General features: G+C 35.3%; 1 protein-coding gene across 6 annotated transcripts in view; it reads right to left on the reverse strand.

The window, feature by feature from the left end:
* The window catches only part of CASK (peripheral plasma membrane protein CASK), a 127,561-nt gene that overhangs the window by 93,230 nt on the left and 9,855 nt on the right, over positions 1-24,476 (reverse strand). For 4 of the 6 annotated variants that reach the window (XM_066394940.1, XM_066394941.1, XM_066394939.1 and 1 more), the window contains exons 6-11: positions 22,295-22,366; positions 20,101-20,276; positions 19,809-19,934; positions 18,458-18,641; positions 17,309-17,427; positions 16,819-16,992 (exon numbers count right to left, since the gene is read on the reverse strand). In XM_066394940.1, the coding sequence (XP_066251037.1) occupies positions 16,819-16,992; positions 17,309-17,427; positions 18,458-18,641; positions 19,809-19,934; positions 20,101-20,276; positions 22,295-22,366 (851 nt within the window). Of the gene's footprint in view, positions 1-7,008; positions 7,479-16,818; positions 16,993-17,308; positions 17,428-18,457; positions 18,642-19,808; positions 19,935-20,100; positions 20,277-22,294; positions 22,367-24,476 lie in introns of those variants that run through there. The other 2 variants (XM_066394942.1, XM_066394944.1) reach the window with 2 other exon arrangements.

Here is a 24,476-nt window from a genome sequence, read left to right on the forward strand (position 1 = left end):
CGGGTTATTATAACCAATTAAGAACTTCTACGACTCCTTTTTATTAAAGTTCCAAAACATCATAATAACCCCAAGGACGAGGAAAAATATATTATTTATAGAAAATTACTTCTACCCTCGTTCATTTCTCTGCGTCTAGCGGTCCTCGTAAATAACCCTTTTTATTAGTAAGCGCAGCAGGGACCGACTGCACCATCGGAAAAGTGCGGACCACGTGACGTAAAATATGTAATCGTAAAATTGCATAAGCTTATTGTCAACGCCATTCGAATATTGCCAGATTTTGGGAAATTGATGAAACACAGCAATCGAAACTCGATAGTTGCAGGATTTAATAAAAGGGCTTAACATCGTCGCATTCCCTTAACTTTGTATGCTCCCTACTGCAGTAGGAACTAGGACTTTTGGAACTTAAGACCTTTAGTGCGCTCAAAGCTTCACAAGTGGGTCACTCAATAAGGAAATTTAAATGAGCTGCTAAAGTGTATTGAGAACGTTTAAAAAACTTTCTTATCAGGATCAGCTGTTGGGGGCATTTCCGAAACATACATACAGGAAAAACTGGGAAATTTGCGTTCTAAAATATGCATTCGAGAAAAGCCGTTTGTAGCTATAAAAGCGAATAAAATATGGCCGCTATCGCCTTATTGCCTTATGCCCTTCGAAGATACGAATACCGCTTAAAGAAATATGTCGAAATGAACGTCAATACGTAGAAATTTTTATTATAAGATAAAGGATGAAACAGCTTAAATAGTTTTCCGCATAAGAATATTACATTCTTTGAACCGTTCCCTTGCCGACGTCATAAAGGGATGTACTCGTATGCGAATATATGCCGATGAAGATATTTGATTTCCATATTATAACGGATATGCAATAAATATTGAAACTGCTTCCATTTTCTACATAACAGTTTTCCTTAGCTGCTTTCTTCTTTCCTATGCGAGGGTTGAGGGTCTCTCTTTTGAAGAATTATTCCATCACCATGATCGTTTTTATTTTTTTATCGTTTTTTCTTGCGTGACTGTTTTGCAAACTCTTTTCAAAATCCATAAATATCTTGTAAATTTCGCCGAATCTCCTCGAACGGTTGTTCAATGAAGACGACAATTTTCACCTAATTTAGGCGCAATTTAGCGACACCTGCAGGTCCCATGAATTTTCTTTGGAATAATCTAACGTTAATTGTATTTAATCTTAATAAAAGTCTAATAAAAGTTCATTGAACCTCAATTTAATTCCTGGCAATACGTTCTTTCTTCACCGACACCGAAATTAAGGCCTTCAAGGCAGTAATTGGATTAGACCCTGTAGTTTGTTGCTGTGTAAAGGAAGTCCTTTTCTTGTTTAGACTTCTTATTTCCTGCAATCTAATGTTTTGCTTTTTGGCTGCCTCCATTAATATGTTTAGCTACTTAGGTATCCTTCGGTCGCACCCTTCTTTGCCGTTTCCAACTGTGTATCTTATCAAGCTCGATGCAATTCATACTTCACTTGTCTAAGTAACACCTTTTAAAGCAGAAAAATAAAACATACATGTTTAACCTTTCAGAAAATACTTCACACCGCAAATTACCGAGGAAATTTCTCCACTGCTAAGCTCCCAACTGACTCGAAAAGCCGAATGCTTTTAGGAAATGCTGCCAACGCTTTAACGAGTTGAATCAATTAGGTAAAAAGTGTTCGGCTTAATTCTTCTTGAGTTTGGTGCAATAAGTTGTGAAAAGAAACAAAACTGGCCCACAAAAACGCAAATTGATTGGCTAACACCCGTAAATGTGTACCCTGAGAAATGGATTTCTCGGGAAAATGAAAAGAAGTGATATACTAAAGATTAATTGCTTTCAATATATGGCCAGGGTGTTAAACATTGACCAGGGATTATAAATGATAGGAGAAGAAATACGAAAAGTTGGTATTAACGATAAAAAGTACTAAACTCTTTGAGTTTTAGAACTATGAATGAGATGAGAGACAAACAAACCGCAAACAATCTTCTTATATTATGCAATGCATTCACTGTAAATATATTCCAGTTTACATTCCTATTGTGTTACAATATACATATGGCATGAGGAATTACGCAAACAATTCCAAACTGTTTGCGTATTTCCACATTCAGTTTCTCCAAATGGAACAAAATGTCTGTGGGGGCACTTAAATTCGATAAAGAGAACCATTAGAAATTTCAATGCTCATTTGCATGCGAAAAAGAAAACCTAATTTTGGGAATATTGAATTGAAATGAAAGGCAAATTGCATTATACATTTTTGAGGGCTATTCGTATTCTTGCTGAAAAGACATTCGGTCATAATTACCAAATTGCTTACTCACATTCCCGAAAAACAGAATTGTCCACATTTGTCTCTCCGGATGCGTTACGGGTTTAACGCTATGAGATGTTTATGCTAGAAAATTCGCTTTCGAAATTTATGTGTATAGTAACGGAATATTTCTATTCTATAGCCTCCCCGCTGCGGTGCCAGTAAAGCAAATTTCATCCGAGTTATGCAGATTGTCACAATGGGACTGTGTGTTTGCTCGCACAACCATTCGGCACGTCGCATCTGAGAGTGTGTGGTTTAGGGAAATTCAGGTCAAAACACGTGGCAATGCCTTGGAATTGCAAAATCAAATATCACTTTGCAGGCAATAAAAGTATCCATATCTGATATGGTATTAAAATTTAGCCGCTGGTGCGAAATTGATTGCGACGGCTTCGGCACCATGTCAGAGCAAATTAAATTGGGTCAATCTGCGGGTCATTTACTCAATACAGTGGCGACCCTCGTATTAAGCCACTAAATCACCTCCAATTTACTTCAAAGAACGCCAACAGTATAGAATAATGGAATTCTGACAGAATATCATACCAAGCTGCGTAATTCGTCATTTTCGTTCATAAATGGTCCCAGGCGAAAGGGATAAATAGCTTGTTATTTATGTGAGCAGGAAGAACAGAACAGGAGATACATATGTGCATTTGACAGACATATGCAGGCTAGAAAACATCACTGAGAGTAGCTGAAAAATTAAATTCACACAAGCGCTTGCAGAAATGATAAAATTGTATATTTAATAATGCGATTGCTCCAACATTGATTACCCAAAAGCGACGATAATATTATGGTTTGAGATATACCTCGGGATATTCTATAGGAATATTAATCAAACCGATATGTAAAACCATAATAATATTGCAATAGCGTCTAGAAGCTTAATAAAGTCAAAAAGAACTTAAAAAATACAGCCGATGAATGATGTACCTAATTAAACAAATCAATGAACTTGTTAATAGTATAATTTGTATAATTTTTAATTATCCAGACTTCTAATATATTTAATTTAGCAATTAAGTAGGCCTTGGATTTTATATCAACCAGGCCAATTTTGCTGAAAATGTGTAGTTCTTCAAGCTCTATAATTTAAAAAAAATCCGGGCTAAATCGCACAATTAATAAACTTTTTACAGACTGACCCCAAAACAAATGGGTCATACTGTATGTAAAACAAACATTATTTAACGAAACTGAAACGAAGTCAAGCTTTCTGCAAATCACATTCAGACCTTTTAACAATTTTCTTAGTGTTTTCGCAAAAAGTGAATAGCTTTGTAATCGGAGCAGAATAATTATCTGAAGGCTAAAACAAACCGAAACTGGATTTAAATTTCGAGCGAAATCTCAATAAATTCCAAGGAAACCCGACGTACTGGGTAAGAACTGTACTTAAAAGCCCTAACAGAGTGGCGTTTTTTCGTTATTACTACAATAAATTTAAGGGAACGAACAAACATATTTAACAAGCTGTATTTGTCACGGTCAAAATTACAAAGCCAAAAAGATCGTCCAATTTGAATAGGGATCTAAGATATTATGCGAACATTCGGGAAAGAGACGAAAAAATGGAAAACAATTAGAGCGCATTTATTCAAGACCACGAACGATCTTATCGTCGCCATAATACAATTAAGTTTTCAACACATAACACATGAAAGAAATATTTCATAGAAAATTATGAATTGAGAGATAAATTAAATATCAATCAAATCATTACTTCCTTCAAGTCAAAAAGTTTTCTTTCGGATACATATGACGAAAACAACATTGAGCATTCAGGAACAGCTCCGTGAGCATCCTTGTGCAAATTTATGTTCCAAAAATATTGAAACATGACCGGAATATTTTATCCCCATCGAAGAATATATTAACGGAAGTAGGGCGGAACTCGGGCTCATATTCCACATTAATTTTCTATAAAAATTTCCCCACGATCCGGTGCATCTGCAACTTGCATGAATTTAGACTCACCGAATTTCAATTAGCCTTTACTGCGGCAGCTTGAGACAATATTTTTTCAACCTTCTGGCCTATTTCCCCAATCAATGGATATAAAATAGGTCGACATTAATACTGTTACTTTAAATTGTAAGCCATAAATTCCCAGAGCTGTTTAAAATACGGCGGTGGCTTCTCCGAGTCCAAAAGTTTAGAGTATTAAGGGCCAAGGGGGGACTTAACGTCCAAAGGTCCCTATTAGGGACGACTCCAAACGTTCCTGTTAGGGACCCTATTAGGGGCGTTTGGATTATTCACCCTTCGAAATACACGAAATTATCGATGAAATTGGAGAATAATAACTTAATATACTGCGTTTTAAAGGGTACAAAGCGTTAATTAATATCAAGTAGGGTACCGAAACAAGTCCACTATTAATTAAAGTGAACAGTTTGAGATAGGCGAGAGTTGTCAGTTTTTGACACAGTTATGGAGAGGACTATGTGAACCCTATGGACCTATTTGCCATGAAAGGATGGGAATTGTTAATTAATTTTAAGGGCCGGCATTATAGTCCGTAAATGACAATTGTATGGGTAATACAATTAACTCTCGAAAAGCGATACCTAGATAGAAATTTTCTATGAAAATTTTACGAAATAAAGGATGCCCTGAAATTCCTATGCCAAACTTCCGGGAGTGGTGAATTCATGTGACCGTAAGTCCACAAAAGCATTTCTTAGATATAAACAGGGTATGATAATCATATATTTTTTTAGAATTTTTTGAAAATTCGTGGAAAGATTTGGTAGTGTCCAAATCCCAAGAGCTTAGAAAACTTCGGATTAATGTGTTATTTAAGGAGAGTTTAGAAACATCAATTCGAATTCACAGTTCCAATATAATGAAAATCAACATTCGGGTTTTCTGCAAAATGCCGCTTAGAGAACCATAAAATCCATGCGTAATTGAACTAAATTGCTCAAATTGAAATAAACTAAAATTTCGAATATTTCCTTTATGTGTACCAAAAATACTAGAAACGAAGATTTTGTTCAGATACAATAAAAAGAGAGCGCACTTCAAAGTCGCTCAAAACTGGCTTCAATTACGTTAAAATATCGAATATTTGTAGAGTAGTTGTAGAAAACGTCGTATTTGAGTGCACCGAAACTGTTATTAAAAATTTTAAACAGGAACAACAAAATATATATGAAAATCAATGTATTTTATTGTATTTATTGTATATACTGGAACTGCCTAAAAGAAGATTTTATTCAAAAACTACAAAATGCGAAACTCAATTAAATTGCTCAAATGGTTCAAATTAGCGTTTTTAGTTGCAATGAAGTTTATGTGAAAAATAGAAGTAATAAACTACGTAGATGCCTGTTATATTGTTCGCTTATTAACACTTGACAGGTCATTTGGCGATTTTCACCAAAATCCCTACTCAGATTAATCATTTAAAAACGTGTTTATCATTTTCCTCAAAACAAGAACAATAAATCCCATACCTCGCAAAATTCCTTAATTAACTTGTTTCTGGTCACTTTTATGCGGCAAAATTCCAGCCAATTATACCATTTCGGCTAGAAGGCTGATCCTTAATTTAACCTCAAAGGACCAAAAAATATATAGCCGAAATAAATGTGAGGGCTAATTCGTGTAGGTTCATGGTTGCCTTATTCGAAAACCTGATTTTTATTGTACGAGTTGGCGTTCTGCCCTATGAACATCGTCCTTTAGATAAGTTCACAAAGGGCCATTATAGTCGACACGTCTAAGATTTGAAACTTTATATTGTAGAATCGTCGAAAGTGGGTCAAAGTGAGTTACAAGACATCAGCCACTTGAACTCTAGTAACTTTAATTGGATATCTTCAGAAGTGCAATGTGTGTGCGTCGAGGTGACACTTTCTATCCAATTACACCTCCATTTCCAACACTGTTCGGCTCAAGTTTACCACAGGTTTAATGTGCCTTCAACTGCAGCCTGGGGGGGTAAGATCCCAGACTTTCTCTAAGTGTCCTGCGGACTTTTATGGGTGTATATTGAAACTGTGATTAAAGTACAAAACTATGGTAAATACAGAATCTGTTTAAATATGTATAGAAGGAACAGCGAGGAAGATAATAGTGCGGTGAAATTTTAACTTTTCTCAAGTCTGGATAAAGAGGAAATTTAGTAAGTTCCCTTAATAACTATTCCAACGAGAACCATGGGAAACTTTGAACTTAATAAGGCAAACAGGATGGTAAAACATGAGAACAGTGCTCAACTTTTACTTCAAAAGCCTCAATACCATGTCTTCTTTATTCAGTTTTGTTAATGACTAAACTAGACTTACCTGTGCACATCTCATTAGTGTTAGAATCGTTGAAGAATCTTACCTGAAAAAGAAAAATACGCATGAATAAAAGTAATCGATTTACATACTAACACTTTTTAAAAAGAAGAAGAAAATGACATCGTGATTGATATCGAACATGAGACGTCCGACTACCGTGGAAAAATTATTTCTTGGACATATAATCAAAGATACATTTACAACAGAATATAAACAACGACGCACACATATACAGATATGACATAAAGTTTAGCAAGGGGGCAACACGTTTGGAACCTTCAAGGGACTATCGAAATTTCCTAAGCTTCAGTACTTATTAATTATATAATGTACCGTAGTAGCTACAATCATTACGGTCCCAGAGCGTATAAAATACCTTAGTGAGACTCTGCCTCCTATAGCACATCGTGTGATTCCAGTAGTACTTATAAACATGAGGAGGCATGTTCCTCCTGGTCTCTTCGCCGATCCAGAGGTCTTTTGACGAACTCCATCTCAGCAACGATGTAGCTGGACTCAGTGGCATGGCCCGCGGGGTACCGGGTGAAATGGGAACATACCGCACCGAGCTGGGCGAAATGGGCTGACATGCGCGTGACGTACTCGGCACGGGCGATGCTGACCGAGTTCGCGAATACTGACGCGAACACTCGGGGTGAGGCGAACACTCCGAGCAGCGAACCGAACATTCTATACATCGGGAGCAGTGTGAACAGACCCTGCATATTTGGATGCTACAGTGACACGGTGCGTTTGAGGATGGACATCTTCCGCTCATTTAATATGACTAAAATTGAGTTGTTAGGTGTTTCCTTTAGTTAGGGTTTTTCTCATTTTTGGCCTCGATTGCTGTTTATTTGAAGAGTCGGTAAATTAAACAAAAAGACGTCAATAAAACAAAGAAATATTATTTCGTAATTTCAGGGGAAAGTATTGCAAACATGCCCTTAAAATATAGGTCGATGATAAGCTTATCGCGCGTTTGTTGGAAACCTCGAAGGATTTATTACATAGAGCCTTAGTTTTAGGCTAGGTCGGTTGATTTTTACCTTTAGGATATACTTTAACGGTTGCAGTTTTATGATTTTAGCTATGTAAGAAGATATTTCTATGTCGAATAGAACAGGAGCAAAAATGTTTTGATTGGTTATCTGACCTCAAGACAACGCAGCAGTGCAGGCAATATCTTATAAAACAAAATTGCGAGGATCTAAATATATTTTAGCGTTATAGACAACTCAAACAATGATAACACGATGTTTGGATCTAAAAACGGCGGAAACTCTCCTCTAGGGTAAATGAGAGTTGGCAAGATAAATTAGCTGTGGAACACAAGAAAACTTTCAAAGGTGCAGGTGTCAGTAACTGTTCTTTCATACTTAAAAAGTTTAAAAGTGGAACTTACCTCATTGTTAGAATTTTCTGTAAAAACGAAATTCGTAAATTTACACCCTTAAATACAAACGAAATAAACACAAACCCGCTTATCATTCCGACAGTTGGAAAGTAGTTCCATTAATACACAAGTACTGCAAATGTGCCTAGTTTTAGTATCTAATGGAAAAATTATCCAAAACACAATTCGGGTAGCTCTATCCATTAATAAAACTCTACGTGCCTCCATGTCCCTACTGCTGTCTCTTTATAAAACATTAAACTTCAAGTGGTGTTTTTTTTTGGGGCCTTGTCACAGGAAATGTGTGAAGACGTGCTGATGGAAATCACGTTTTCAGACAGGATTTGCCACAGTAAAAAAATAAGTTTCGCTTTAAGATCAGATTGTTTTAATAAAGCCGCTTTATGGATCTGGATGTGACCGCTGCATTGCGATGCAGCAGACAAAAGTGACCCAAATTTTTAACTCAGACAATTCTCCTCGGATTTGGCTTATTTTTCAAATCGGAATGATAAGTTTACTTAGACATTTCTTCGGAGAAAAACTATGAAATATCATTGGTCATTGGAAGATCCATTTGCTCAATAATGGAGAACTTAACAAAAACGCGAAATCAATAAGCGAATTTTATACTTTCTAACTCTGGAAAATATGCAGAACAAATGTAAATCACCGACTGAATCAATACGGAATTTACACGGATTTCTGATAAGATTTGAAGTCAAAATAAACAAGCCACGGGAGGCGAAGTGCCCATTTCCTGTCAAGTCGCAGACATCGTATTATAGAATATTATAGATTTTTTTCCCCAATAAAAGCTGTAAATATGTATTCAAATATTTGAAAAGCTCATGAAAATGGGCAAATATGTCAAACTTTACAAAACATTTTAGGGGACTGGCATTTTTATTCACCAAACGGACTATTAACGAAATGGCCACAAATATTCAAAATCAAGCCAATTTAATAAATTATACTTCAGTAATCCCAGAGATGAAAATAATCTTCTTGAAACCATAAATCTATAGGTCTTAAATGAAGCTTGGCCTGTACCACATAGATAAAGTGTGCCGATCGATTATTGGGGTTCGGATTTAATACAATAAAAATATGATAAATGTTTATAAGTATTTTAGACATTAATTTTTCAGATTTTAGAGCCAATCAAAATGTAATTAACAAATATTCACATCAGATTCCAATATTCTTAACCAATTTATAAATTAATCAGAAATTTCAGCCCAAAAATATCTACAAATGTTGGTAATTACCAGAAGATTAGTATATTTTCCCTTGACACCCTGAATTTACTAAACATTTTCAATGTTCAGTTCGGCGTGTAATCTGAATTGACGCCAACTAATGATTGATTGGCCTTATAAGCCCCATCGAAGGAAATAGCGTTTATGGGATCAATATTTAAACCTTAGCACTGTGGAAAGGTCAATGACAGAAATTTTGGTGATTTGACTAAATTACTGCAGCCAATGCAAGTAGAAGACAAAATCAAAGAAATTTCGAATTTCAATATCAGCAACTTTGACCGGCAACTCTAATAACTAATTTTCATATATGTTTAAATGAAATAAACAGGGAAAATTCAATAAATTACGTAATCGAACTTCTGTGAATTACTCAAAATGTATTTATAAATATTGACGGAATATCACAATAGTTGATTTGCAGAAACGCCAATAATTATGATATAATCCCAGTAAATGACCGCAATACGACTTGAATGGTCAGATTTTATTTAAATATTTCTCTAAAAACATGTAAAGATCCAAGAGACCGCGAATTTAAGCCACTAGAACATCTAAAAAAATCATGGACATTGTTACAGAAATTATGCAAACAGCGGAGAAAATCCATCAAACTACATTGTTTGTGATTGATGAATTTCAAAATTTGTCTGTAAATATTGAATGTATATCACACAGTTGATTAACAAACAACGTCATCAAAAGCTTCAAACTTAAGTTAAGCAAATAACAGCAATACCACCCAGCGGCCAGTTTTTATATACAGTTTACCAAAATGAATGAAAAACCTAACGAATTGCGAATCGAATTTTCTAAAATATCTGAAAATTTTTATTTAAATATTGATTCAAAACACTGTAATTAATTTCAAAAATTGGAATTGAAGCTTCAAAGCTGAGCTAAACCAATAGTAGTTCCAATTGAAAAATTTTGATTAGAATTTGGCTAGATGACGCCACAATTCAACACACTGTATATTTTAAATTCGGTAAATTTCTGAAAATTTGTGTGTAAATATTAGCTAGTCTAAGCTAAACAAATAGTGCCCACACTACCAGTATTCAAAGTTTTAAAAATATTGACAAAAATGAAAAGAATCGACAAGAAACTGCTAATTCAAGTTAAAATTTTTGAATTTCCTCAAAATATTCTCAAAACTTAAGTGAACTAAAAAATCTGAAAAAATCCTCTGGAATCCGATTGTAAAAATAAACCAAAGCAGAATATATAGCAAACATAGGAAACAATGGGCCTCAAAACATACAGATTCTAAATTCTCAGAAGGAAACAAAAAATATCATAAAATACAAAATATAAAATGTATGTCAGTATACAGGAAAGGGAGCAGAAAAAATCACTTAATTCAGAAAATATTATTTGTCATATAAAAAAAAAAGCGTCAATTTGCATGAAGGTGTGGAAGTAGAAAAGTAAGAAACACCGATAAGAATAAATAGCCAATCTACTGTCTACTTTAATCAATCAATTCCCTAGCCAATTTAAAGTTGGACCTAGATGCATAATCTGCAAGTCCCAAAAAACATGTACAAATTAAAATAAAACAACCTGGCTTACAGCAATTTATGAGGCAATTTCTATACGAAAAAGTGCACCCACATCCTGTGCAATATCTCTGACAACAGCAATTCATCAAAAACCGTACGGAACAAATTGGCCAATGCACTTTTATCAGATACCTCCAACCCTCCGTAACAACCTATCATTTATATCTCCTAACATTCCCGAATCCTGGCAAATAACAGGTGGTAAAATTGGATTTTGTCAGATTAAATGCCCAGGGGAAGGGGGTGCACCTTGCACTCAGCTGCGAACGCGACGCGGAAAATTACTTGTCCTCAAGTCCTATTTATTAACACCATCGTAAATTTTCGAAATCCACCTTTGGGGGGCACCTCAATCGACCCAAAAAGGGGGACGTCGGATTAATTCGGCACCGAAGGCGGCCCGAGACCGGCGCTCCGTGTACTGGGCCATAGCCGGATTGCCAGCAGCTGCAGAAAGGAGCTGAATGCGACGTTGTCGCGTCAAACGAAGTGCAGCTGAGATTTTTGCAGCTGAGCATCCGCGAGCATGAATGAACGTAACTGAAGCGGTGACCAGGTTGCGGTTGAGTCATATAATATTCGATAGTCGTCAATTTTCTATACACTGCAAGTTTGACTAGTTTAAAGCATTTTGCTTTTTAAGAGGGGAAGGGGAGCTAAACAGAAATGACCGCTGATTGTCTTATATGTCATACAAACTGACAAACTGTACTAAACATATCGTAAGGATACACTAAGACTGGCAGCAAGAGAGCTCAAATAATAGCAAACTACATACATGCGGAAATGTTACACCTGATCGTAATGTCCAGAAAGAAATAAGAAATCACTCCGCAAAGATCCTGGTTAAGGAAAGAAGCGATATTTCACTAATCTAAAATAGTCCATTATATTACGTACGATCAGTTAGAAGTTATTGTTACATAAAAGTCTAGCGTTATTGAGCACTGGAATCACAATAGCGACGTTCGTGCATGTGTTGCTTGCATCCGGATGTCTGTTGAATACTTTCAAATTTATACGATTTCTTTATCATCCAGTAAAATTCGAAAGAAATAATGTATAAAACCCTTTAAGAAATACTGTTTCGTGTAACCGGTGAGATATTACTTTATCGTTATACAAATCTATGCATTTCACAACTAATTGCATAGGGAAAAAATGGCTAATTTTGTTTTTTGTTACTATTTGGTCCAAATGATCATTTCCCAAGTTCATGCTTCTAAGATAAAAATCACTATCGAAAGGGCATTTCCTTGGAAAAAATATTAGTTAAGATTACTGAGCTTCTCGAGTAACATTTCGTTACAGTTTTAAAATGTATGCCACACTATGGCTCATGTGAAACACCTCCAACGTATTATATAAATGTTAACAAAATAATAGTTGAAAAAAGGAAAACTGACACTAACTAAACTAGATGAAGCTCCGATAGTCCGCTTTAAAAAAACCTTTTATTCTTCTCATTTTACCTATCATTTATTTTACTTTTCACTTGCTAACTGAGACTTAATATACTCATGATGACACACGATTGACAAGTTCATTTCGCTAATTCCTGACCACCCTTTTAATCAGAACAAATGACAATATGTCGTCGTAGTAAAACCCAGAACGTAAATTAAATAACCACCTTTCAGTTCAGGGGAAACTTAAATCTGGCTTGTCGGAAAGTTAAGGCTATCCCCTTACATAACAATCCACCAGAAAACAAGCCCTCCAAATTACTATTCACTTTCAGTAGGCACTATTTATGTCCGTTTCTAACCCTAACTTATCCGACCGATATCCCCTTAATGCCTCAAAATGCAAATGAACTTGTTGCATTCCTACTTAAGGATGCTGCTGGTTCAGCTTATATCTGAAGCGTATTTCTTATAAATCAACATTTTGCAGTGGATACGAATATGTTGGTCTAAAACGAAGATTTATGTCTACTATGCTTCGTTTACTCAGTTTTTTTGGGAATCATTAATTTAAACGCATATACAATACCCCATATTTGCACTCTGGGCAAGCAGTGGGGAGAGAATATCCCCATTTTAATATGCAAATTTACAAACACCTACAGGGCGAATTGGTAAATCCCGTATATCCCGCGCCAGCTATCAGGGGAAATGCATACTAAACTGCATGTCTTTGCATGTAGCAGGTCACCATTAACTGCCCACCTAATTAATGTTAATTTAAATTTAGGGCGATAAGGTGTTTGTTATGCCCCAGTAAATGGTAAGCCATGAATGAGGTAATGTGATCAATAACTTGCGAAATTACAATTGCCACGGAATTAAGATCATACCAAGAATGTTAAGACTTTTCTGTATTTTAAATTTAATCAAAACGAAAACCATTTAATTTAGTAAAATGTCTCGATAATAGAATTGGACAAAAGAGGGTAAGTTTAATGCACAAAATAAAACTTTTAACAGAATCCAATCCCATAATTCTCTTAACTAACTTTTTGCGCTTCCGCCTTTAAGATAGGTTGACAATTTTTAAGCGGACGAGGATTTGAACGGGCTTAAATGGAGTTATCTGATCTTGCGCAGATTTAGGAATAAACTTTTGTATTTATAAGGATCTAAAGGCTTCATTTTAGGGCCATCAGGGATGTGGGTCTCGGTGTAGGAGTAGCTTGAGTGTCTTAAGATTGTTTCCCTTTTTTCATTGAGGGTTTGTTTTATGTTCGTGAACAAGAATTTCAATCAATTCAAACATTTGAAATTTATCTATACGATTTTTTTAAGGTAAATGTGATTTCGAACATCTGAAGAGAAACGCCGCGCTACAGAGGATGAAAGAATATAATTAAATCGATAATGACATTATCTTTCGTATCTACCTGAAAATATTCAAATTGCAGTAATACAGATTCTAAGCGTGAAAATTCCAAGCTAAATGCTCTATAGAACATTCTTATATCCTTAATAATGAATGCTATAATTAAAGCCGCAGAGTCCCGGCTTGTTTACCAGTTTAATATAAATGGAACCTTTGAAAGGCGCAGGAGCATCGTAGGTATTTAAAACGATAAACGATCTGCTTTTAGAGCTATTTAAAGAATTTTTAATATGAAATATTAAAAATACAAAAAATCGCGACACCGTGTAAGGAAGTTAAAAATAAAAATTACGAACTCCCCGGATATAACAACAGGAAGAACAAAAGTTGAATGATAAAACCATTTAATGGAGGTATAACGGTATGAGTTTTTAGCACAAAATTTAGAACAAAAGGAAGAGGACAGAAACTTTTGCTACCATGAGAAAAATAAGTAAGTTGGGGCATCTGGGATGGGCGAACTTTTATTGGTTCTGCTTTTAGTCCTAGTTAGTTAACCGACGTTACAGCTGCAGCAAGTGTTGCCAAGAGAATTGTCCGGCGTTGGCAAACCATTTATTTATTCTTCCGCTTTACTCAGTTCAAATGAAATGGACTACTTAATTAAATAACATTAGGACACAAAAACTACTCCATTTTTATGTAACAGCAGAAGATTGTTCCAGTTAATCAATTACCTTATTTTCGTCCATCTATCCTTGAAACTGGCAACATGGTCATTACACCTACCTAATTATACGTATAAGATATTCTGGAACTCCCTGGAAATATCCAGGATTGCATGAACCTCTGGCTTCTTTTAACGAGTTCTGTAAATTCCAGTGTTTTCAGACGTTTATTAAATCAACTGTCAGGTTTAAACCCGGGCGAGCAAAACTGTTCCTATTATTTAGCTTTTCATCGATTTTATTCTGCGCAAAGCTAATAAGATCGAGTGCCAATTACAGTGAAACTCGTCCAAAAGACGATGTAGAGTGCCGTTCGGTTCCGACATCTCGAAAGATTCCGGTACAATTGGTTTTAATCTTATTGCTCTGTTCCTGGGGCAATTTGGTGCTGGTTGCCTTTTTATTAGGTCAGGGTTGTATTCGGAAGTAGTATTTATCATTATTGACTAGGAGATGTTTGCTAAACTTTCGATAAATCAATTTCTACATGGTTTTTACGCAACTAAATGTCAGCTAGAACAAGATCGGAGAAATGTACAAAAGTCATCGTTGATTTGTACGAAAATTTGTCCGATGGAATTTGCTATTGCCTGAGGGCTTGGATCCAACTGTTGGTCGTTTGGAATGAAAGTTTGCTCTCTTTCACAAAAGACTGTAGACATAGGGAACACAATTCGTCAAAGAATTGTTTCCGGGATTGTCTCTTTGTTGAAAAGCATCAACAAACAACTGGCTGGCATATTACTTTCCTCTCGTCATATAAATTAGCGAAATGACAACGATCGTTGCAATATATGACTTGATTTCCTAAACCATGTTTAAAAATCTAATAACTCCCTTAAGGTTGAATGAGCTTGATTCAATATAGAAAGCGATATCTCTAGGGACTGGCTTTGATGAAGTTTTTGTCGATTTCAGATATGCCGACGTTCCTCTAAAATACCGTTCCATGAAACCCAGTTTCCCTAATGGATTTTTCGGTGTAGAGAGGCATGAAACTGCCTCACTTTTAATGGAGATTATGCCGTGCCTTTTTAGATTAGACTGGGTAATAACGCCTTCTTCCCCGCCATTCACTTATGGCGACAGCCAATAAGCTCAATATAAAACCCCACGCTTTTTGTCTATAAAATGCTTTTGCATCTCTAATGAAAATCAACGAAAAAAGTTTTAAATAGTACCTTGTCGGATTTGTCCGTGCGTTCCATTTATGTTGAGTCCGCTTCGGGCAAATATCGCAGTTTTAATTGTTCTCGAACATTTTCCCCATATGCCGAACTTTGGTAATGGCATATGTTGCCATATGTCGCAAATTATTATTGGTTTTATATGTATGCGGAGCATAGAGCTAATGATTTTGGGGCTAATGAGCGTGAGTGTTCCTGCGGATAAACTTTTTCTGAAAAGTGTCAACTTTATTTTCCATCGAAATTCCCAAAAAATAACTAATTGTATCGTTCAATAAATCCTCTAAAAATCCACTTTTAATAAAAAAAAAAAGAGGGAACTGCAGTATTGTCATTATCCAATGTTATTCATTTTCCCTATAAATACTGTCCCTATACAGGTATTTTAATACCTTCATGATGAATACAGATTATTAATCACATGGGTATATGTTTTAACATTCTATGACGGCAGTCAGTGCCAGTTATTCGGGAATAATTTTTTAGATAATATGCGCGAATAACAATAGAGAAAATGAAACTATAACATAAAAGCTTAGGTTCATGGGTAATTTGAAAATAAACTTGTAAAATGTAATTGAATGATAGTAGTTATTGTGTGCATTCTATTTTGTCGAAATTTCATTAACATTCTAATTTCAGCGACAGTTTTTAAGCCGAGTCAAGTTTTCCCGGTAAAACTTGTCCCGAGCAATGAGGTCAAAAAAACCTGAGGCATCCAAGAGAAAATCATTTTCATAAATTTTTAATGCCTTGTAATTTCTCAGCGAAACGTTTTTGTAATGCTATTGAGGATTTTTTAATTTAGGTCAGTTTTGTTGCCCATCACCATAAAAATCAAAAACAGTGAAAGAGTCGCCTATTTCGCCGCATTTTGAAATCAAACTTCTCGCAATTTCTACACTTAAAGTGAATTAACGAGTAAGTTTTCGAAATATTTTCCCAGATGCTCTCAAAGTGAGTAATCAAAACGGCTCCTATTGGCCATTTTCCCGGCACAATCACAGTGCCGCTGTCACTGTCATTGTCAAATTGCTAGTTAATTTTAGCTAATTCTCACATTCAAAAAATATTCACGGAACTACACGATCAACTTGTGACGACGATTATGAAAAAGTTCATAAACGTCTTGATAATATTAGACTATTGATAATTGATGAATCACCCGATCGATCGCAGTGAAAAGGTAGAATTCTCCTTATATAGATTCCTATTTTCTCGTCTTCAATATACGCCCTAGGGCTCTTTTATAGGGAGAGGGTCCTACCTTAAAATGTGTCCTATTGAGCAAATCCCGCAGCTCGTAGATGTCGCGCCGATCGATATCTCTTCGATGTTCAAAATCCCGAAAAACTTCCAACACGTTCAGGCAACAGTGAACCACATCGGTAGAGGGCGCTTTGATAGGAGTCGGTAATCGTGTTACGATTAGATCGAAAATCTATAACAAGTTCTTGATTAAACTATCTGCGCCATTAAAGCACGTTCGACTAGAGGCTGAATAGAGCCATTTGGAAAACTTATGAACCAAATTTAAAACTTTTCATATTCTTTTGTCAAAAATAAATTTATCGCTAGAACAAAGTTTTTCTTTAATGAAATTATCAAGCATTAAATCTACAGAGTCTCCGAGGAATAGTATTCAATTTCATGGCTCTTTTTCCCGCCAACTATCAATAATCAACTATTAAAGGCTTCATTAGCAAAATATAATTCAGTTTGGACCTACACGTACTTAATGAGAGCTCAATACTTACGTCAAGCACAGAATGTAGATGTACATCTTCCAAAAGTGCTAATAAATGAGGTCGCTCCTGTGGATGCGATTCTTGAAGACAATAAACATCATCTAAAGTATCCATAATTGTAGACACAGCTGAAATAAAAAGTTTAAGCTGGTAATGACACTGTGATCTTGTATAAATAATATAATTAATTATTCAATGAATATAGAGAAATACGGGGTAAATGTTGAGAAATAATTCAATACATACCAGCGTGACCCACTCATCCTGCACGATTCGATAGCCTCTAAATTATTACAGATATCACTTTAAAACTGAAGTCGTGCCTGGCTGGGTTACATTTAAAAATAGTAATTATTCTATAGGGTATTGCATATACTTAATAAATCTTAACACGCTTTTGTCAGACAATCGACAGAAGTGGCGAAAACTCATCGCTCAAGGGTAGTTGAGAGTCGGCACCTTACAAAAACAAGCCCAAATGTTATGTGTGTGTAGAACAAAAATATCGCAAGACACAGAGCACCGACTGTACAATATACAGAAAAGCAGTATTGCAATGGAGATGGAAGTACATGAAATGAAGTGAAATAGAAAAATGATGAAAGACAAAAGCACAAACATTTCCTATAAGAGAAAACAGCTCATAAAGGCGATTAAAATACACCTAAATCGTTACAAAGAGACTCATGACTTGTTACATATAGGTCAAAAATGCTAAATCCAAAACTTTTTTTACAATTCGACAATTAGAAAAATGTGAATTTCATATCCAATCAACGTAGAACGTTAGTTTTTTCTAGAGTTCCTAGACCTTATCAGATATTTAGCGCAAATTTAAGGTGCCTATATAGTTTATAATTCAAAAGCTTGAAAGGACGGGTATCACTTGCTTTGGGAAATAAACAGTTAAGAAAAGTATCTGGGGACATGACTCCAAAACAACTATAATCCTGCGTTTTTTCAGCATCAACTAGGACATCATATGGTATTGTATAGCTTTATAGTGGCTAAATCGTTATCTCCTAAATTCTGTTTTTACTAGAATCCGTATTTTCAATAAATTGTGAATGTCTGCCTTTGCAGTAACAACTCCATCTCAATTAGAGATTTAACTTTCATGAAAATCTGTAATAACCCAATTACGACAGATAAACTTACCCGTTGAAGTAACTTCATCGTTTCCACAATCGGGAATAAAATCGTCAGTTGCCTCGTCGAAACTGTACCATTTGCTAGAGTTCACAGTGTTCAAAATACACGTCTTTAATTTTCTTCTACTATTATATTTTCTCAATTCGTCTATAGTGTCGTTAAGATGGATTCTTAGGGCTTTGTCACGATCCTAAAAAAATTGCCTGTTGAGGAAAAAGTTAAGCAAGCATTTAAAGATGTAAATGTATTATAATTTTAACTATTCATGAAAATTCTATTATGATTTCGTGCGAATATTCGAGAGTTATGAAATTGACTATCAAAAATTAAAAATTTCTGAAGGGGGCTTGTGGGATTTGATGAATTTCTGTATTCTTTCGCTTTCCAGTGCTGTTACGGAGAATGATTTTGAACTCGTAAAATTCTTGAAGCAATCTTCAATTTTAGTTAGGAGCTGACGAATTCTAAAAGTTTACCATATTTGTAAAAAAAATCAAGAATTCCAAACGACCTTTTTAAGTTTAATGAAAAATGTATTACAATCACAAAATATAATCAATAAAAATGGCGGCTAAGATGGTAATATAATCCCTAAGATGAGTGTAAATCCCTCTTATAGAAATAAATTTAAAATATGATAAAAAAATAATAAGGACATGCTTTTCCCATTATAGAAATTGAGAGAAAAAGTGCGAAATTTTTCACATTAGTTTAGATTATCAGTAGTATCAGAAAATTTTTCATACGAAGTATTTATTATTTACACTTTTCCAAATTTAAAACATAGATATCTCAGAAGATTCTGGACCCAATGAAATAAATAATATTTAAATACTCTGGTCTTGCCTTCCTTTTTTTCCTTCAATTACGGTGCTCTCTTAATTATTGACTTTCTATAGTGATTTTTTAATTCATTTTATGTCTAGTAAAAACTTGTGTCGATATATACATATATCGGTATCAAATTCTCGAGATCTGGAAGTTTGAAAAATTACCAAAAAGAAAGTTATAGCTATTTTTTGCACACTTTGGATCCTCAACCTTCTATATGGCTAGAGTTCCAAGATTGATTAAAATAGAAAAGAAAGAAGCTTTCATAGAGCCCATTCAGAATTAACCAAATAAAAAAGCACCTTTACTAATGTAACCGATATTGCAAATTCAACAGTTTCTGAGGTAACAACAGACTAAAAAAGTAATCTCCACGAATATTCGCGAAATATTTTCGAGATTTCACAAGCACGTTTCAGAGAATTTAATGTCCCTACAATTGTTATCTTGACTTGAGCAAATGTATTATATTGCGAGCGAAAGGAAATACGAAACCATAAACAACGATATTATAAACGCTCATTACCCTAAGCCATCTGTGGTTGAGCACTTCCTGTATCGTAATTCTTTGCTTCGGGTCCACGCATAGCATTTGCTGCACTAAATCTTTGGCACTATCGCTAATAAACTCCCACTGCGAAGCTGTGTTCATCTGAAGAGAAAATCGAAATTAACTATTTAATTAAAGAAATGTAGGAATTTACAGCTGACACAGTAAGTCGTGAAATGGCGGGATTAAGGTGGTTTCAGATATATGCTTTGCAGCCAGCATTATATAAAAAGCCGTTACTAAAAGTGGAGTATACATATCATCTTACCGATAACTTTCCTCTACATATTGCCTCGGTCAACCTCCTCCCGCTACCGTGAAACGGAAGCATTCCGGATAATAACACGTGCAAGAGAACCCCCGCAGCCCAGATATCTACCGCCTTGCCATATTGTCTCCTTTCTACTATTTCGGGAGCCATAAAGTGAGGAGAACCTACTCTACCTGTAAAAGAATCTATATGTAAATTGAGCACACACCGAAAACATGCAAGTGCAAATAAAGCAACCCTGGAACAGTATTGATCAATGCGATAGCGAAATTGACATTACCTATTGGGGACAATTTTCGAAGGAAAAGAAAATCTAATTTCAATGGGTCTGAAATGAAAAGTTGGACGTATTTTACCTCTCTAGTCACATACTATTAGCCCAAAAAACAGAGGTATACAAGTTCAATAATCAATCAAATAAACTTCACTGTGGGAATTCTCTAAAGTTCCCACTGAGTGCAATTAACAAGGTCTGTCTCCCTTTATTTATGGAACTTATTAATCAATTTTTAAAAATTTTATGTATCAACAGCATCACAAATATTATACATAAGTAGTCCAGAAGATTAAGATCAAACTGGAAATTTAACTCTCAAAAAACTTTTATTGGGTGCGTCACCCGATTTTCGAGCCGATAATTAACGAGTCGACGATTTCGACAAATCTTAACGGGTATTGGAAAATATCACATTGCGTCCTGGAAACTCTGCAGAAAAAAAAACAGCAAAATAAATCTTATTTGGGTTGTATGGGATGACACAAAGGGGGCACATCGAATTAACTGTTTGTTTATCTAGATTAGCCTCTGAAACAATACCCTACAGGCTTGAACCTAGCATGGGGATCTTCAGAAAGTCTTCCTAAGCCTATCGTGGCGTCGCTCTCACAAGATCGATAATTAAGCAGACACTCCTGTATTGCTGAACAACTGTCCACGATAAGTGACAGGTTATGGAATAGATCGCTGGGCCAAATAGCAAGTGGGCCAGACGTCAGTTCAGATTAGCGAGGTGTCTTCAGCCCGAAAAACAGGACATGAAGATGCTAGCCGACCTACTGACTGGCCATTTCGCTTTTGACGACTTCAATATTGTACAGGGGATGCGTTGAAGATGACAAGACATCTGGACATATGTTGGCACAATGCTCAGCTTTCGTGCGTACCAGAATTCGGTACTTGGAACAACCACCTTATTGCCCAACTATTATATTGATCAAAAAGTTTGCATCTCAATAGGTTCGACGGTTTCAAGTCGACGGGACTAGAACTCTAACCCCACTTGGACAGACGTGGCGGGCTCAACAAGGTGGCTTATACGTGTCAAAGACACTTTCGTGTCTCCCTCTTCGTATTCCTTCATTGTTCGATATTTTAAAAAAATGGTGCATTTGAATAGATAATTTTGATGTTCTGATAACGTAAGACTTGATAGATGGGGCTTTTTGAAATTATTTTGTTAGGGTGGCTGGGAGGCGTTACGAACTTCCTTTAAATTGTAACTGAAGTGACCCCTTTTCTATCAAAATTTATGTGTATTATTGGTCAAAACTGTATATCTCCGTAATAGTCATTTAGGGTGGCTTTCTTCAAAATTATTGTATAAGTGTGTAATCTAAATTCTATGTTAATTTTTAGAGAATTATAGTACATACTTGCTAATAAGTAAAACCAGTACATCCACACAATAATGCAGAAAACATGAAATTGCCCTCTTTAAAGTGTCGGTAAACAGAAAAACACTTTAGTAACTAAAATGATGATGAGGTGCATAAATGGGTCCGGTAGTCTGCGGATTTAACCACAAGAAAAGAAACATTGCTGTCAGCAGACATGCTAATGAATTATGATGATGAAGGGCACGACTAAATGAAACAGGCATGCCTACTTACAGCAACGATCAAGAAAATACAGGGTCTTTTATATTAAAAAATACAACTTTTCCGACTACATAAAGATTTTAAAATTAATTTTTTTTCTCCAAATGAAACTGGGTAGAAATTACAATCTGTTAATACACTTTGCGCCAAGCGTTAAGCCGGGTACTTAAAATTTAATGACTAGCGATTCCTGACTTTAAAACCTTAATTCTTTCCCAAATTTAGAAGTTTCATTGCAGCTATTAAACATTAAAAAAGTCGTTTAAAACCACCCTGTATTTTCAAATTGCATTAAGCTTGTTGATGATCTTACCGGCCTTGTCAGCCTTTAGATACATTCGGCCCATGGGACTCAGGTTCGTCTTGTACTCACAAACTCCGTATTCTACGGGACATAACTTTTCGTTTTTATTCCAACACACGAGGGAAACTTCGCTTGTAAATTTAACTCAAAAGCGTGAACTATTGGATGCAGAACAAACCAGCCATGAATAGTTGCTTTAGATTTGGAATTATTGTGGCCCAGGTAAAGTTTGGCGAAGCCCTTTTGCCGTCATTCAGTAGATATTACACATGTCGCTCCGCAGGAACTGATGAAAATTTCATTCCTAATTTGAGTCAACCCCTAGAGGCGTACCCGAAGGCCAATTCGATTGAAGTCAAAATTTAATAGGACAGGCCTATGTCCGGAAATCACATTTACAAACAGAGGAAACGTCGTTGAAAGGCAGCCGTATCGTTTTTCACGCGTTGTAACCACGATTTTAAAAAGTGAAACTGGATTTATATATCATACTAATAATTCCTGCAAAACGCAGCTTCAAGAAGACACAAACCTAGTTATTTATGATAGAACCTCTTGACAATGAATTTATTATCCTATAGATAAACATGTAGCGAAACGGAAGTATCTGCCGTAAAAACGCTTACCCGCCTTAAAAATGTCGTGTTGCACAACAGAAAAGTCTATTTTATTTTAATAATGGATGGGATAAAGTGTCAAGCGTAGAAACCCAACTTTATACTGTAAACACGGAATTTGAAAAGAGTTTCTAAAAACTTGAAGTTGAGAGAGGAGCACAAGAATTTTCAGGCTCATTAGAGATAAACTGAAGAAAGAATCCGGGACCTTTATTACGGCAAATGAGAGTCAACTTTAAGAGAATGTGCAGGGTTTTCTCTTTAGAGTTCTATCCGCGAAATTCAATAATTTATTTAGTAAATTCATACTTAAAGCTGGAATTTGACGATATAATTGACCGAACAAAAGTTTTATAATCCCTGCGATTTGACTAGTATGTTGAACGTCCTTGAAATTACTGTCAACACTTGACCAAAAATTTATGAACCAAAAATAAGGCGTTCGAGGCAGACTTATCTATATTCAATATTTCGTTTTGCTGCCACGGGGCGCCAAAATTCTCAAATTAATATCGTTTTTTCGAAATCATTGCTAAACGCTTTTATCGGTTTTCACTAATTTTGGAGCTAAGAATTACTACATAAATTGGCGTGTTTTGACGCGTGTGGGATCTTTTTTTAATGCGTGGAAATATTAAAAATGGAGCATGGTTTGTAAGTAAGTAAGTTTGTAATTTTACTGCCCTAATACTAATGACTTTAATTTTTTCTCTGCCATAAGTCGACTTTATTTTGAAACGTTTTTCTCTTTTGTAAAATTTTCGCCAGGTATACAGTTTTCCTACAAAAAAAAACTATTTACGATACTTTGCATTTCATCATTGTCGTGAAAACAATGTTAAAAACATTAAGTTTTGCGTTTCCCACGCAACAATAAAATAAATATTCCGTGCATCTGACATACCGATAGAGTTTACTATGTTTGTTAATCGCAGTTAAGTTTACTGTAAATTGAATAATTTTTGGTTTTTTTAAAATGGAACATTATTCTCTCCTTGAGAAAGTTGACATGCTTCCAGTATATGGATTTTGCGAGGAAAGTGGACGTATAAGTGTCAGAGTCTATTGTAACAAATGTCCAAATTGTAGAATTCCGAAATATAAAAATTTCGCGAGTATTGAAAGGCAATTTAGGGAAACAGGAAGTTTGAATCCAAATAATGTTAATCGAAGACACCAATGCCAAAAAACGCTACAAATTGAGAAAAGAAAAGTAAAGTGCTATCCCAGTTGATTGGTAGAATATCTGTGGAAGTACAAGGTATCAAAGAAATCCATTCCTAATTGAGTTTCCAATAATTCCCAACATAAAAATTAAAGGTAAGAAATCCTTCAGGAGATCCATCGAAAGGTAGAATTGTTTCTATATTAATTGTAAATATTGAAATAGTGGCCTGTATAGGTCAGAAACGTGCTATTAATAAAAATTACAAATTCTGAACAATTTGCTAAAGGAAAAATGTTCCCTGCAGGATCCCCACATGGTGCTATAGCTTATTAGATTACAATTATTATGCAACTCTCAAGAACCTAGTAAATGATAAACAAAAAATGTTAAAAACAGAACGTATCGT

The sequence above is a fragment of the Euwallacea similis genome, chromosome 11 (genome assembly GCF_039881205.1).
Source record: "Euwallacea similis isolate ESF13 chromosome 11, ESF131.1, whole genome shotgun sequence".
Taxonomy (NCBI): domain Eukaryota; kingdom Metazoa; phylum Arthropoda; class Insecta; order Coleoptera; family Curculionidae; genus Euwallacea; species Euwallacea similis.